The sequence below is a fragment of the Anas platyrhynchos genome, chromosome 2 (genome assembly GCF_047663525.1).
Source record: "Anas platyrhynchos isolate ZD024472 breed Pekin duck chromosome 2, IASCAAS_PekinDuck_T2T, whole genome shotgun sequence".
NCBI classification, from domain to species: domain Eukaryota; kingdom Metazoa; phylum Chordata; class Aves; order Anseriformes; family Anatidae; genus Anas; species Anas platyrhynchos.
The window spans coordinates 131,134,423-131,152,765 of record NC_092588.1 but is presented as its reverse complement, the minus strand read 5'-3'; the positions used below and the strand labels follow the sequence as shown (position 1 = coordinate 131,152,765).

At 35.0% G+C, this 18,343-nt stretch overlaps 1 protein-coding gene across 1 annotated transcript in view; it reads right to left on the bottom strand.

The window, feature by feature from the left end:
* Positions 1–18,343, bottom strand: part of THSD7A (thrombospondin type 1 domain containing 7A) — a 281,624-nt gene that overhangs the window by 71,502 nt on the left and 191,779 nt on the right. Inside the window, exon 9 of the mRNA XM_038174823.2 lies at positions 4,916–5,107. Within this exon, the coding sequence (XP_038030751.2) occupies positions 4,916–5,107 (192 nt within the window). The remainder of the gene's footprint in view (positions 1–4,915; positions 5,108–18,343) is intronic.

Here is an 18,343-nt window from a genome sequence, read left to right as displayed (position 1 = left end):
CTAAGAATGAGATTAGGCAGTCCTTGAAGTAACTGTATGTCTTGAAGACACATGTGGTCAATATGTGCAGACCATAGCAGAAGACCCTGTTGGTGCCTACTCTTATTCCAGTTCTGCTTCCTCACCCAGTGCATGTTAATTATACAAATCAAACTGAAATACTCAACACAAGCAACTTTGAGAGGCCTGACTTCAAAAAAAAACAACAACAAAAAAAACAGGGTAGGAGTCAACATGCACCTATGGAAAAGAAGTCTGTCCTCAAGTCTTTCTGTGTATAGGACTTGAACCCCAAATCCCTGACACTAGGCAGGAATCTGAACTGAGGGACTTCTGAGTATAAGGGGAAGCATGGTAACATCCTTTTCCTGGCGTTCTTTTGTGCACAGGTGCCAAATAGCTTTGCAAGTTTAGCTTGAAAATTCAGGCTTCCCAGTTCCAAAGTTATGTTTTTTTTTTTTTTTTTTTTTTTTTTAATTCCCTTTTCAGTTGAAATTAGTTATAATTTATGAACATATTTGTCCAAAACTGAACCCTTGGCAAATAGGCAGTCTGTTAGGAAAACAATTACTCAATTCTGCGCTCTCTGCTTTAATTACAAAGCATTATTATTTCAAGATAGACATATACAAAAATTAAAAACAAACTTAATAAGCATAGGAGAAATAAAGAATTTTAAAAGCTCTAAGTGTAACTATTTTTTACAGCTATGAAGTCAAAATGCACTGGAATTTTATCAGTAATAAAATTTTAAAGCATGTCAGCCAGAATTTTCATAGAGTTCAGAAGAAATTTCTTTGTTCCAACTATTCCTCACAGGTTCAGTAAATCAGTCTGGTAGATATATGAGAAGTATGAGCTATTTGCCCCTGTCAAACAGAATACCTGATTAGATAGACAACTGATATTTTATGCTACCTAACTCAGTGATGTTTAATAGTCTGTGATATATGAGGTCATACTGAGTAGTGTTTCTGGCGTAATAGTCTTTCTGGCTAATCTATGAATGTACAATAGCCACAGTAAGATATTGGCATGCACACGCATCACTGCCCTAAGAGAATGTTTTAAACAAAATCAGAGTTATATGAATGTAATAAAATCATCCTTTTTATTTTATTATTTGCTTTTAACTTTTTTTTTTTTTTTAATCTTTATATTTTGAAAATGAGTATCAATCATTTACTACTGACAAACACTTGGAACATATACCCATTAGTTTTATGCTATATAACACTACTATAATCAATACAGAATCAGTCTGCATATCTAAAACTAGACACATTTAGTAGTTTTTAGTCTGAGGTCGAGATCTATGCCAAGTAGTCTTAGTGCATATTACTAATTATATGATTTCCTGTAACCAGAAAATAAAGTTTAAAATAAATCATAAATAGAAAATAAAAATAGACAAACTGTACTTTTGATAGAGATAGGCTGATATGTGTATGATGCTTTTACTGGACTTCATGTGTAAAACTATGTGATGCAGCAGGTAGCACCATCATGACCTTTGCTGTCATTTAAAATTTGGAGACAATGATTTTCCTGAGTTTCTTACCGTACCATGAAGATGTATTTGACAGTGACACAAACGAGCCACCACTAAAGGCATGCTCACAGACAGACAAATTTATAAATAATTTCACCTTTCAAACCTTCAAGTTGAGGACAACAATCTCAGAAAATATATCAAAAATTGTTATTTTGACATCTGTTTTCATATGGAGTCATCTCACAAACCACATAAATCTTTATCTTGAGGAAAGAGACTCCTCTCTCTTTCCCTGTTACCCACTGGGTGCATGGAAATAAGCTCATCTTGGGTGGGCATAACTACACTGTGCTTGAGGCTCTGTAAGATATTGTTTAACCACACAGAAGATATGTTGTTCTGGATAAGGGAATGCTTCTGAGAGCATGTACAGCAAAGGTCACTGCCTGGTTTAAGCAGAAGTTTGGGGCTGGAGGGGCAGTTGGTAGCAGGAGATGAGCTTATTAGAAAAGTTTGTTACAACTGTAAATTACATATAGCTTCAATTTTCCCTGTGAAGCTATTCTTGTAACCTAGAAATAATAACTACTGAATTATCTCTACTCTAAATAATCAAAAAATAGATTATACTGCAGCTCTTTCCTGGTGGTCTAACATGATGGCTTCACTAAACCACTCCAGCAGCATAAATAACAGGGAAGTAAGAAGAAAAATGACAGCTTAAATATGAAATGGCATAGCTCTATCACAGCATTAACAAGCAAAAAGAAAGTATATAGTACTTTTTATTTCAAAGAGGAGAGAAACTGAACAAAAATAATACCATGGTAAGACGCCATCCAAGATCCAAATACAAGACCATATTTAATATGTTTTTACAGACCCTCAAAAATGTCAATAGGGTATTCATGTTTAAGTATCCCAATGAACAAGAATTAACCTCTCTGGATTGTAATAATCAGTCTGCATGCAATGCCTGTAACTCTTTGAACTTGCTAGGTTTGTAGGCTGAATTATCCATGACTAGCGGTAGAATGTGTATGATCAAGAATTCACAGACAACTAGGACTACTTATGCCATCTTAGAGGACATATTTAGTGTATTTATGAGTTGACAGCAGACTTGTACTTTCTTTCATTAATTAATGTAAAATCTGATGTCATAGGAATTGTGTATTTGTATGCAAGAATTTTTATTTGTCCTACAGCGTTCTGAATTAAAACTCCCAAATATCATTGATATGCTATACAGTATACTATACTATGAAATATCATCCCTAACCTGGCCTGGCTCTCATACCAGACATTCAAAAAAGGTTCAAAAATCCAGAAGGGAACACAAGTGGGACTGCTTGCCTGAACAGAACTAAAAGTTATTTTCAGGACCCAGTTTTAGTATGTAAATGGAATTACTGGTCTTATGTTTACTAAACTTGGGATTGTTAGTTACACAAGACACTTAAAGAATTTTCATCAACAGTAACATATTTTTGATAAGCTCTGAACAAAACAGAGAACCATATTCTGTGTCTCAGAACATAAAATGACCTCCCAGCACTAACTATGCAATCAGGGTTTTACATTTTGGTAACGTGGCTGATATCTGTCATGCAGTTCCAGAGGTGAGAAGCTATTCAGTTATTTGTCATTTGGAAAATCACTAAAAGATATAAGAGATTTAAGAGAAGAAAAATGACAAAGCCTAATTGCAGTGAAACATACACAAACACAAAACATAAACTGAAACTTTTGATCATAATAGAAGCAAGAGTGAAAAGTACATTGCAACCAGAGTTGTGACTACATTCTAGCCTTAGGTTCCTTTATTTATATATTTTTATTCTCTGGAGTTTTTACAGAGCACACAGGACCAAGATGTGAGTGAATTGCTATAGGATAGATAGAGATACCAGCTTGTATCCTTTAAATAAATAAATAAATAAATAAATAAATAAATAAATAAAAATAATATAATCTCTGAGTAGTGGTAAGGAGGCCAGGGTTATAGGAAAACAGAAGTGCTACAACAGCTAGGTAACAAATTAGCTTTCTCAGCCATAGTTTAGGGCTCTCTTCACTACTGTCTGTGTGGATTGAGACCTGTCAATCTTCTTGGTGCCAATTCTAGTCATTGCACAACAGACATAAATAAAATTCCTATACTTAAAATTCAGTCTACGCTTCACTGCTTTGCTGCATCTGCTGCCTTATATATTATCCTGAGATGTGTTAAGTACCAAAGTCAGAATGAATAAAACAATAACTTTTTTTTACAAAAGAAGCATAAGAACAGGGAGTCATTTTCTGGAGTAAATCAGATTTTCACTTCTGTGGCATGGCTGTCAGGATGTCAAATTTCTATCTCCAGTAAAACTGCATAAGTATATGGAAAAATCTATTATCTTGACCTATATGGAAAAGCAAGTAGCACATATATATATATATATATTTGCATTATCATTTGAAAATATAGCTCTGTATTTCCCTCAAAATGAATCCATTTGACACACTATAAAACCGAGGCAACATAAAAACAATTTCCTTTCTAATTTTAAGAGTATTTTCACTTTGTGGCATAGATCCACCTAAGTAATCTATTATCTGAATCACCTACTGAAATGAGCATAGTTCTGATTACCTTTTACACTTCTAACAAAGGTCACTTTCAGGGAAAAGGCTGAAGTGCCTTTCTTGAAATTACCTGAATTCTATCAAATACACAGTATACCTTGGCAATGAAATCAACTGTGTTTGCAAACAGAGAGGTGTTTTGATATACAATGATGCCTGTTCCTTTCCTTCACTTGTCAGAAAGGTTATTTGCCTGCACTACTTCCATATCTTACAATTTCGTATCTCAGCTAAATTTCATCTTATTCACAAATGAGGATTCACAGAGTAAAACCAAAGTTTCACAATGAATAAAAATGTTAATGTGGTGGCAGTAGTTACCCATTTGGGCTAAGAATATTTAAAGCCATTTGTTGGTGTTAGAACCCATTAAAACTCTTACCTTTTCAGCATTTGGACTCATATTTTTACAAAACTTAACCAAAATTATAACTATAAATATCTTTCATTAAGATTTACATAGAACAAATAGAAAATACGAAGGAAAAACAGTAACATTATGCAAAATATTAACAAAAAAGTAACATCAACTGAAATAAGTGAAATGAATCTTTAAAACAGTTTTAGGTGTTATGATTAAATTTAGTATTTAAATTAAATTAAATTTAGGATTTAACATTCAAATACTATTTCTATAGTTTAAAAAACAAAATAAAACAAATGAACAAACAAAACCAACACAGCTCCATCCAATAATTTGTTTCTGTTGGTCAAAAAATTGCTTTGGCACTGCCAGGACAGATGAGAATTCACAATCAAACAAAAGTCTATAAAAGTATGTGACCCTACCTTCACCTGCATATGCTAGGATTGAGCGGGCACGCATCTGCTTTCCTTCTGTGGTTTTCCCGGAGCAGGTGTGTGAGCAGGAGGACCATGCAGACCACATGCTGAGCACACAGTCCTTTGGGCATGGAGCTTCGCAGACAACAGGGATTGGGTAGATCGCATCTCTACACAGCTGTCTGTCAACCTCTTCTCCTGGGAAAGAAAAGGCCAGGAGCAGTCTATCATTTGTTAAATTAACTTAAAATGAGCAATCTAGCCCAGATGGGCACACAAATAAATTAGATTCTGTTCTTCTATATAAACAAGATAAATAGATTTCTTATTACAATGACTTGTCTCCTCTGTCTTGATGTCAGAAGAACACGCTGAAACCTTGTTTAATTTGATATTCTGCTGAAGCAAATACCAGCCTGGGTGGTCTTTAGGCTTTTGCTTTGTTATTGTATATTTGATTCCACAGAAAGTCCTCATATAAATAACAGAGCATATAATACAGCTACAGAAAACTACACATGTGGAAATGCAGGTACCTAAATCACTTAGTCTTCATCCATGTTTTTGGGAGAAGTGGAAAAATATCATCACTTTCAGCCAGGACAGTTTTATAACCCACAATTTATCCTCTGAATTGCAGTTATGAATCAAAATATGAAGAGAGTTGCAGTAAGCTGCAGTCAGAGACTGTTGTTTGGTTATAAAGATCACCTTTTATTAGACATGCCAGTGACACATCACTGTCATGGAAGTACAAAAGGATCTTCACATTTATATTCTGTCACAGCAATGTACATATTTCATTCTAATAAAAAGATCCAGACTGGTATAAATTGTTTAATGAAATACTACCTACTGTTTAAGTACTGCTTTTATTTTTGGTAAAGAAATCACAGAAACAGTGTGTCTGAGATCTCTCTGAATAGCATCCTAATCACAAAGTGGTTACTTTTGTAAGGTGCCATATCATTTGCTGATCAAATCAGTTAATATCAATTAAATGAGGGTAAAGAAATGACCAGATATTCGGAGATCAAAAAGTCTCACTGGCAGTGACAATAGGCTGAGGAGAAATCTTCACTTCGGAGAAGGTACAGAAAAAAATGAAGAAAGGAGAGAGAGACTTGAATCCACTGTTTTAGAGCTATAGCTTTGTAATCATACAAACCAATTACAGAAATTGCTTTCAAAAAAAAAAAAGAAAAAAGGAAAATGAACTCAGTTCATACTGGGAATGGAGCAGTAGCCCAATATGTAATGACAGTTTCAAGGAACTTTGAAAAAGTTGCATCTGAGAGTGCAATGTATTTCTGAGGCCTTGTTAACCACATACAACCAAAGCATGGAAAGTGTCAGTCTAATTTATTAATAGGAAATCTGTTTTTCTTAATTTTTCTGCAAAGCATATCTTTTCAAAAGCAGCTGAATGCCTTTCACATTATATGATCCTTGCCATACGAGTGCATAAAACCTGTTTCATCTACTGAAATATTATTGAAGCATATGTGATCTCAATGGAACTGAACCTATAGTATAGCAATGTAAACTTGTAATGATCCACCATGACAGACCTTTTGTTTCAATAGTTAATGTCAACAAAAACTGTGTCATCAAGATTTGCAATGGAAATAAGTCTTCAAAACAACAAAACATTTTCCGGAAATAAGGATTAAATGCCCTATAATTTAATGATAAATACATCAGCCAGTGATAAAAATCTCCACGTGGATTCTGAAAAGCTAAGTCAGTGAGAAATGTGGATGCCGTAAATTAAGCCAAAGACCTTCAAACACTGCTTTCCCCAAGCCTCAAATTAGGCTTTTATTTCTTAACAAAATAATAAAATTAATCAAGCAGTAATATAAAGAGAATCTACTTTTTTTTTTTTTTTTTTTTTAAATTCAAATATTACAGCGGCTTAAAACCTCTCAAATAAACCTCTGATAAACTAAGGTCCTGAAAATTGGACATTCTCTAGTACTAGCAACATATCACGATTCCCAGAATTATTAAAGACCAAATTCTTTAGAAAAAGAGGAAAAGATGAGAGCCATCTATCCAATATCCCTTTAACCAACAGCAAATGTTTTATTCATATAGATTAGTCACAACAGAACTGCAAACATCAATTTTCCTTGGCCTTGCAAACCAGTGGAAGTCTTTTTTAAGCTCATGCCTTTAAAATAGCCTGAAGTAGTCATATTTATCTGAATTATAAAGATCTTTGTGATCAAACTAAAGGGAAAAAACAAACAAATAAACAAAATACAACAGCTGTTTTTTGCCTACTACAAATAGAAATTTGAGCCCTGCAAAAGACTTCATGGATTTCCCACATCGTGTTCTGCTTCCCCCACTGGACTCAATCTTGGGATCAATTGTTCCTTCTTTTGTATCACAGATCATCGCAGCCTGTCACCAGCACAGGAAGGCTTCTTGTCTGCTTCATTGGAATGACACACTGTTTATCTTAAAGTACAAGAGGGAGGAGCAGCCTGCAAACTCCCTTTCCGAATGAAGGAAGAAAAGGGATGAACATTACTCTCAGACTATTTCACCACCAGGTAAGATTCAATGAAGTAAGTTGTGGGGTCACCTGCGTGTCTTGAAAGAAATACTACTATTACAATAAAGTTTGTCATAGTATGAATATACAACGCTATAACAAGCTTATTTATCACCTGCCAACTAAGGTAACTTTAACTCAAAACTCAAGCTGAATTTGGGGTCATGATGAGAAATTGTGCTTAGTTTCACTAGTTAATTAAAGGACTATACATTTAAAACTAAAAAGTCTTCACTTTCTCTCAAATCAAAGGTCTTATCTTTTCCTTTTACAGGGAAAGAGTTCTAGATATAAGTATGTTGCATATTAGCATTTGGATTTTGTCAACAGTCCAATTCTTATCTGATGAAGACAATAGCATAGAAATGCAGCTGAAAAGAATATTTTATTATGGGTATGTCTTCAGGGAGATATCTTATTTAGACAAAAGTGTTTCTGACATTTCACTAATGATTTTATGAACTACTTGACCTTTGTTGCCTTCTTTATAAAGTACATAGTGTAGTCAACTAACAGGAATCACTCAACCATATGCTGGGAACAATGTCAATATAAAGATTAAAGCCACGTGGAAAAAGTCCCATTTGAAAAAGTTTTTCATCTCTAGTCTAACAGTTTAATAGAACTTTATGGGTATACATTTATTTCACACAAGATATAAAGACAAACCTCCAAAAGCATGTGTCAAAGGGCCCTGCCCTGAATTATTTATGTTCAAAGCAACAGAATGACAAACAAACAAAACAGAAAAAAAAAAAAAAAAAAAAAAAGAGTATGAAATAAGAGAGCTGTTGACCACTGAGCAGTTCATTTGTCCATTAACATTTCAAAGCAAGCAATAGTCCATATTCAGAAACAATGCTTATGTAGCAGAATGGCATTCCTTTCATGCAACAGGTACTTTGAGCTAAATTCTCCAAACTGCACTAACAGAAGTAACTGCATGTAGAAATGGCTGGAGGCAAACAAGATTTTCAATGATTTTAAAATGTCAGAAATTGTTTAAATCTTTATTGTGATTTTTACAGATTTGTTCCATCAGTAAAGACTGCTGAGGAAATTTTATCCTTGAACTGTTATGCCTGGTCCAGCTTGACAAGCAGCAAAGTGAGTCACTACAATAAAACCTCCTTGTGGCCTTCATGGTGTAAAGACCTTCTAGTCTGTGTGCATGCACCAGAGCCACTAGGGAACTACTGAAATATTTAACTGCTTTAAATAAAATAAATAAATAAATAAATGAATAAAAACAAAACAAACAAACAAACAAACAAAAAAACATGAAACTACTTGATAGGCTTTTTTTTTTTTTTTTTTTTTTTCAGATTAAAGGCAGATAGCTTGTGACTAACATGCAGGAGGAACCAGCTGTTCGTAAGTATCAGACTGCATTCATGTCATTGTTCTTGTTTTATTACATTCACAGAAGAGATACAGCATGTAAAAATTTGGTTTAGATGCTAAAGGCTGGCCTACAAGGAGGAAGACACATTCTGTATTTAATGTAATCAAACCATGCCATTCCTTGGTTTTATTTTAATTTTATTTTATTTTTACTCATCTGTAAAATGGGTCTGATATTTAAGTTTCTTGTAAAATGGTTTAAGATCTTTCCACTGGGAAGCATTCCTAGAGCTGGTAATATTAGAGAGATATGGCAAGGAAGAACTCTTGCTTCTTCTTCATCTTTTAATAAGGTGCATGCTTCAGTGCACAGCAAAAACTTGCTGTCAAATTCTGACCTGTAGTAAATGGAGAGGCAAGTGCTTAACAGAGGGCAAAATTATTTTAAAGCTTTAAAATGGACAGTAAAATCACTGCTGGATTCAATGAGGCATGGAGAAAACCTGGGAATAAAAATCAACATAAAAGTGCTGTTGGGTCCTACGTAATAAGGCAATGAACTTGGCAAAGTCCTGTATGAGGAAGCCAGCTATTGTCTCTGAAATTCTGAAATATAACCTCATATAAATTGTTAAAAATTGAAAATAAAATCACAGTAAATGGGATCAAATCAAGAGAGGGCTTTAAACATTAACATTGTAAGTGATGTTTAAAACACCTGTGAAATCAGTAAAGAACAGGAATATCACACAGTGGTAATATAAACTGTACACTTATAAAGTTCATAAAGCAATTAATAACTGCAAGTGACCCTAAATACTAAAACTGCAGACTTCAGCATCTGCATTACTTAGTCAAGTGTGTCAAATTTACTAATATTTCTGTGGCTAAGAAAAGGAAAATAGAACAATATCTTGTTTTTGTGGTTTCTGGTAGCCACCTATGATAGTCTGGTTTTAAATACAATAGACCACAGGAAGCTAAAACATCATTCAAGTGGTTTTAAATCTGCAAGTTTAAAATGAGAATGTAAAATACAAAATCATAGAAAAGATAAACAGTTCAAAGCACAACATGATATGGATGTACCGTTTACACATACTAGGGGATATATTGCATACATGCCACAATATCTATAACTGGTCTCTCTGCTAATACTTCTATTACCAATTTTCTTGTCTTGCCAGTAAAGTTGAACACTGTGTCATCCATTGGAAAACCTCTGTACACCAGAAATTCTTGGTGAGGCGCCCCCGAGCTTTTGTGGGTGACGAAGGCCTGGTTCACCAACTTCAGTAATGCCTCTAAGCATGGAGGCTTTTTTTTTTTTCCCCAGCAGGAAAAAATGCATCTAGTTCATACATTATTCTAGTTCATGTTAAAATCTATGAGTTGCGATGGTTATCATTTACTGTTTCCTTCCTTCCCTGTTCAGAAAAAGAATCAACAGAAAAGTTTTACGCTGCCTTCTGTATGACTTGGAAAGGCTGAAACAGCCAATGAGACTGCTCTTCATCCTGAATTCCCACACAGTTTTCCATATACATTACTCCCGTATGAAGATTTGTATGTGTCCTTATGCCGGTGCCCTTTTCAGCCTTTGAGCATGTTCAACAACCTTCTCAAAGCAGCTGAGAAGCTGTGAAAATATGCTGTATATATTCAAAGCTCAGTAAAATCCAGACTACGCTATGTTTTTTTTTTTTTGTTTTTTTTTGTTTTTTTTTCATATGGAACTTCACAGAATCACAGAATGGCTTGGGTTGGAAGGAACCTTAAAGATCACCCAGTTCCACCCCACCTGCCAGAGGCAGGAACATCTCCCACTAGACCAGGTTGCCCAAAGCCCCATCCAGCCTGGCCTTGAACACTTCTGGGGATGGGGCATCCAAAGCTTCTCTGGGCAACCTATGTCAATGCCTCACCACCCTCATAGTGAGTAATTTCTTCCTTATATCTAATTTAAACCTACCTAGTTTAAACCATTTCCCCTTGTCCTGTCACTACACTCCTTGAGTACAGTGACCCTCCCCAGCTTTCCTGTAGGCCTCCCTTGAGTACAGTAAGGCCATAATAAGGTCTTCCCCAGAGCCTTCTTTTCTCCTGGCTAAATAACCCCAACTCTCAACCCCAACTTGCACTCCATGCCCAAAGCTAGTAAAGCATATATCTCTCCATAAAGAGTTTGCATATGCTATTATTTTAAAATTTTTGCATTTCTTTAGATATACAAAGACAGCTTAACTATCTTTGGCATAAATGCATTTAAAAAAATAACAACTTACAGTTTTGAAGTGCCTAAATATCTGTTTTAATTATGACTCAGGTCAGAAAATAAGCAAGAAAATACCAGTCATATATAAATGCCTTGAAATTACAAGAATATCATAAGTAGATTAAAATAATATATATAAACAGTTTTGTTGTTTTTTTTTTTGTTGTTGTTGTTGTTATTGTTGTTGTTTGTTTTGGTTTTTATTTTTTTTGTTTGTTTTTTAGCTACCATTCTAAAGGAAACATGAGGAAAAAACTTCAGGCAAACCACTGAAATAAAGGAAAATAGAAACTTGTTAATTTTGAAGACTTTCATTACTAATAACCTTGTCTATACATTGACTGATAGAATACAAAATGGGCAATTCTTCATGTAACAAAAACACTATTAAAAACATCATTAAAATCAGATATTTTCAAATGATAAGGCACCTTGTATCTGCTAAAAAGGAAATAGTAATCAAACACAATAATAAACTAACATTATCATTTTCATTTGTAATGCTATTATACTAATTTCAAATCACCAAGCAATTATCAGTCCTCAAAGTTCACCGGAAAAGGGTAAATCCTGTCTCCCGAGCATGAACTGTCATAGCAATTTAACTTTTTCTTCCAAACCACAGTTCTGCAGCAGTAGTGGTGGGGATTTTTTTCTTTTTTTTTTTTTTTTTTACTCATCAGAATAAGTAGAGAACTATATTGTGAACTATGCACAGAATAAATGTGGAGGCTTATAATACTTTCATTTAACTGCCCTTTTGGTGCTTGCCAAACCTCCTGCTTATTCATCACTTTATCATAACTGCTGAGTGCAAATTCAGTCACATACAGAATTTGTGGGGTGGGGGGTGGGGGGCAATTCTTTTTTTTTTTTTTTTTTCTTACACAAAAGGAAGTAAAGCTGTCTTTCTCATAGCACATTTCTCTAATTAAAATGCATACACTATTGCAAAAGGCTGACCCAGATTTTCCTGTAGGGAGAATTTAGGAGTTAATCCCTGAAAACCTAATCAAATAAGCCACTAAAAAGGGAAACAATAATATTTACATGCAATTCATCATTAACTGCCTTGTTTGGTAAAATAATCTTAAATAAGAGTATTTTGAGGGAAAAAAAAAAAAAGCAAAAAAAAAAAAAGCATGTGCAACAGTATCAGAATGACAGACCAATCTTATTTTTTTTTTGCTCTTGAACCAATTCAATACTTTATATATAATGCATACTTTGATAGACATGAGGAAACTCTCAAATGTTTTATTAATTCCAGCAGCCTTCATAATATCTTGACAGTGTGTATTTATATATACCTCAAAGATAAAGGTTGTCAATGTAAGCTTTAATGTTAGTAAACCAGCAGTGTCCTTGAAAACAATAGCAGCACTACATTAGCTTATACATGTATACAATTGGTTTCTGTTCTAGTCACAGGATGACCAGCTGCCAAAAAAATCTCTCTGCATGAGGTAGGTAGCATCTTGAAATTTTTTAAACCTCTCTAATTATTGAGCAATAAGCAACATTAAAATATAATTCATGTTCTCAATGTATTCTACTTCATTAGCTTCAAGGTTTTTCAACACAATGTAAAAAGATGGTGCAATTATTCCTATTATTGTTCTTATTAAGTGAAGTTTCTGCATTCAGTTCTATTGCTTAGGTGCAGGTAGCTCTTAAGTGTTAAATCAGTTGGCAATTCCCTAATCACATACCTTTCTCTCAATTGGTTTTGCTAAGTAGCATTTGCATTTAATTAAGTATGTCTTAATTAGTTGATGGTTAATATTCGTGAAGTCTTTTTCTTCTAAGAAGCCTAAGTAGAAATGGCACTGATTTCAATGAAGACAAATAGTCCAATATTTCTCACATGTGTTTGTTATGCAAAAATGTAAGAATGTTGCTCTAATAGTATAATGATATGAATGCATTGCTTGATCATAAAGTGACTGGGCAATTTGTGTGTGAAAATTTACTGTTGTTTTGGTTCTTTGTGAAATTTCAGGTAGTAACACACTATTACTTACTAAAAGAAAATTACTAACACAACACTTGAACTCATTATTAAAAAGAATCAACATCATGAATTTCATAAACAGGGATAGATTTTTCTTCAAATGAGAAACTTGCTGGCACAAGTACATAAATCTTCGTATCATTTACATGCTTACTGTGATGGCACACACAAAACAGTGACACACAGAGAAGAGTACTTATGACTTTCACTACGCAAACACTAGAAGACATGAAGACCTTTAAAAATATAATTTTAAAATGTGTTTTTGACTTTTACAAAGCAAACATTTGCAATTGTTCTGTTCATGGCATTGACTGTTCATGACATGCAAAAGGAAAATGGCTGTATCCTAGAAACCTACTACATCGAGTGTTTCTTAAAGGTAACAACATGAGTTGAGAAAAAAAAACCTTGAGATTTCTATTTCTTAAAAAACACATTTTCCAAGCATGCAAATGTGAAGTAGTACATTTTACTAGCAATAACTTCTCAATGATGACCATGTGCAATCTTCATTGGGTATTCACCTTAGGCAAAAAATATTTTTGAGGAATGGAAAGGCAGTGACTTCAAGAATCCCCATACAGATGGGGAAATCCAGTTACAATCAGTATCTGATTGCTTCTGTTGCCTCTGTCTAAGCAGACCACTACATGCTACTGCTACACTTCAGCTCTAGCTTAATTGCTAGCCTGTCTGCTAACCTTCCTCGCAACACAGTGTATTTACAGCTTTGAAGAAAGAATGCAAATGCAGGTGGCACCATTCAGCTGGTTGATAGAAATACTGGAAGATTTGAAAGCCATTCTGTTATTGAGATAAGCCAGCTTTGGTTCTAAAAATGCCTTTCCTGCCCTTAAGCTCATCCAAAGTTTCAGTCATCCAATTTTCAAGAAAAGGGAGTCACTGCTAAGAAATCCAGGTCAATATTCTTTCACTCATCAAGTAAAGGTAAGGCTTTGCATCACATGCATAACAGTTACAGGAACAATCAAACCCAGAGCATTCCTTACTCTGAAATAATGAAAGCCATGAAAGGACAACTCTGAAACAAAAATGAAGAATACGTATATTTCCTTCTAATACTGTTGCAGATAAAAAATATCTCTGGATGTTGTTTAGATATGGGTGGTTAAAAATAATGAACTCACACATTCAGACACAACGTTAATGCTTCCAGTAATCCCATTTTTACATCTGATAACAGAAGAACATATGTATCTCCATTCATATTAGAGTCATCTATCAGGATTTCCGTCCTGTAGATACAGTCTAAATTTGACAAAGGGAAATAAAAACAGGGAAAGGAATAGTATTTCTTTATCCAAATAGTACTTTTACAAGTAAAATGCAATGCCATCTGTCACATGTAGGAAGGCCAGAGTAAACAGCAATATGAAACATATAATATTCTATAACTATGTTAGCTTGGAAATATATAGTGCACAGTCACCTGAGGTATTTGGCTGGGGAAAAAAAAAAAAAACAACCAACCAACCAAAACCAACCAAACAAAAAACAACAACAGCAAACACAATTTAGACTTTTGCCAAAAAAGTGCAAAGCTCTTATTTATCCTTGAATTCTTTACTCAAGAAGAATGAAAATAAGCAAGAAGAAACTGTTCTGCTCTCTTTGTCAGCTAACAAGAGGAATGTTTTGTGGTATCTATGTTAAACTTTACTTATTCCTTTATATAATCTCTTATTTTTCATTATTCTCTGACAGATTTTCTCAGGTTAAACAACCAAATTAAATACATTTCACCTAGAAAATATGGAAAACAGTTTTCCATTTCTGACTGTATTTACATACTGAACTTTGTAACTGGTAGTTGTGATAAAAAGGGCAGTATCAATTCCACATAGCATGCAGAAATCACTTGGTTACCTGTGAAGTTTTATTAAACTTCAATTAAATAAAAAATAATAAAAATAAATAAAAAAGAGGCACAGTGAAGGTGTTGTACAGCATATTTTGCATTATGCATGCTGTCAAAGACTCTATTATTGCAAATGATAACTCTGAATTTTTCACTAATTCTGATACCACTGAATATCCACTGACGAGAAAGGATGTGAGTGACGCTGAAAAAAAAAAACTGGTCTGAACAGGAATACTGAAGAATTAATCCAAATTAATTAAAATGTGACTTTGAAGGAGATTAGTTTAACTCTATTAACATTTTGTATGTGATCCTTATTCAGAATGAAAGAGAAAATTCTTAACAAATAGAATTTAGGCTATCTTAATTCTGAATAAGAGGATTCACATGAACATTTAATGTAGTTTAACTGATATATTTTTGTATTTAGTTTAGATGCTTTCCTATGTATCTCCAAGTAAACAAGACAAAGTAAACAAAATCTGAAATATCACAGAATGGTTGAGGGTGAAAGGGACCTCTGAAGGCCATCTGGTCCAACACCACTGCTCAAGCAGGGACACCTGATGTTTAAACAAAAAACGCTGCTTTCTACTTTGTGCCTGTTGCCTCTTGTCCTGGCACTGGGTACCACTGAACAGAGCCTGGCTCTGTCCTCTTTGCACCTGCCCTTCAGGTATTTACAGACATTGATAAGATTCCCCCCCCTCCTCTCCAGGCTGAACAGTCCCAGCTCTCTCAGCCTCTCCTCATAGCAGAGGTGCTCCAGTCCCTGGATGGTCTTGGTAGCCCTTCTGTTGGACTTTTTCCAGCAAGTCCATGGATGCCTTGTAGTGAGGAGTGCTAAAATGGATTCCAGTCTTCCAGATGCAGCCTCAGCAGTACTGAGGGGAGGAGAAAGATCACCTCTTTTGACCTGCTGGCAGTGCTGCCAAATGCAGCCAAGAATACCATTAGCCTTCTTAGTGGCACCACTGACTCATATTCACTCCCGGTGTCCACCGGGACTACTAGGTTCTTTTCTGCAGAGCTGCTCTCCAGATGAAATGGCCTCCAGCACGTCCTGGTGCATGGGGTTGTTCCACCCCAGGTGCAGGACTTTGCACTTCTCCTGGTTGAACTTCATGAGGTTACTGTTGGCCCATTTCTCCATCCTGTCAAGGTCCCGCTGGATGGCAGCATGGTGTATCAGCAGCTCCCCCCAGTTTTGTGTCCTCTGCAAAATTGACTCTATCCCATCATCCAGACCATTATGGAAGATGTCAAACAGAGCTGGACCTAGTATTGACCCCTGGTGTACCCTGCTTGTTACTGGCTTCCAACTAGACTATTACTCTCTGGGCATAGCCATTCAGTCATTTTTTGACCCACATCACTGTCTACTCATCCAGTTCACACTTCTCTATGAGGATTTTATGGGGAAGATTTAAAGTGTCAAAGCCTTACGGAAGTCCAGGAAGACAGTATCTACTGATCCGTTCTTATCCATCAGACTGAACATTTCTTTATAGAAATTTATCAGGTTGGTCAAGCTTGACTTCCTCTGACAAAGGCATGCTGACTACTCCTGATGATTTTACTTTCATACCTGTTTCCAAAATTAGCTGTTCCACTGCCTTCCTAGGGATCAAGGTGAGGCTAACCAGCCTGTAGTCCTCTGTCTCCTCCTTCTCACCCATCCTGAAGAAAAGAGTGACGTTTCCTTTCCTCCAGTCTTTGAGAGCTTCTCTCAGTTGCCTTGATTGACCAAAGATTTTAGAGAGTGGTTTTGCAATCACATCTGCCAGCTCCCTCAACACTTGTGGGTATATCACATCAGGGCCCATAGACTTACAAATGGCCAGTTTGCTTAAATATTTCCTGACATGATCCTCTTCTGCCAAAGGTACAAACGATATGCTTGTAGCAGAAAAACAGCTGTACTTTAAGGCAAAACCTACCACAGAAACACTAGTCCAATATTTCCAATAAAGAGCCCAGTGGAGAACCTACATACTTCCTAACAACAGAAGTAAGATTTTTGTACCTTTTGACAGGTAGCTGAAGCATTTTCATGGTTCATTTGCTACTATGGTCTTACTGAGAATGATAAGGAACAGAGAATGCAAGTGTATTGATCATAACCAAATGTGGTTGCCTTCTAGCATCAAATAAGCCAATCAAGCATCATCTTGATATGAAAGAAAAAGTAAGTTCGATGACAGGCTATGGTCCCATTGAGAATAAAATCAATATTAGTCTTGGGACCAAGTGAGATCAATATGTCAGACCAATAGGCCATTTTAAGCTGAGTGGGGAAGGGAGAAGAAAAATGCTGACAGAGCTATAAGGAAACAAGAAGATAGTGCAAGAAGATCAGATCATTTTAAAATTCACAGTGTATTTCTCAGAACTCTTGGCAAAACACCAGCACACCTTAAAAAGATACAGCTTGTCCCAAGATAAAATGGACATTCTCTTAAACTTTTTCCAACCAAGCCACAATTTATACAGCAAGAAAAAGATACAAATGTATGGCCTCAAAAATAATAACAGTATTTAAAAGTACTATTTATATTTTAAAAGTATAAAAAATACTCAATTTGTTCATAAAGTGTTACAGAAATTCTATTGTGTTTAACAGTGAAAAAATTAATTTGACAGATTCTAGAAATATTTGTAATGTAACTGTGAACTTTGGTCAGATTTAAAATGTATCGACTTGAAAATGCAAAATGTGTCCATTTTAGCATAGCACTATGTCTTTTCGTTTATTTAGAAAACGGGAAGTTTTATTATTCACTGGGAATTATATTATTATTTTTTCACTACTGAGTTTAAATCAATTTTTTAAATTCATCAGACATGGACAAGTAGAGTGTTGTATACTTTAGAAAGACTTCACATGCATTTTACTGTAAGCACTATTTTGGATATTTTGCCCTTGCCTCCAATAAGCTCAAGATTTAATGGAGAACAAGTCCAGGAAAGGCCATGGAATGCCAATGAGTTCAAATCAGTTCAATCGGAAATGACTTAATTTTGATGTGCTGATCTAAATTTGATTAGCATTCAGGGATCTGAAGTAGGAATAGAAGCATAAGAATGAGATAATAGGCAAGACTACAAAAATGGTAGCACAAAAACAATGTGACAACTCCACTAATGTCAGTAAAATGACAGTGCTTGCCACAGTCAATCTTTTCAATAATCCCTACACTGAGATGTGAATCTCTGTATTTTAAGCAGCTACCTTAAATGGACTGTTTTCAAAGTAACAGTAAATATCTATAACTTAAACGAATTTCAGGCTTCTAATTTTCTGCTTAAGCATGAATTTTGGAGTATAACTTTATAAATTTAAGCTCATA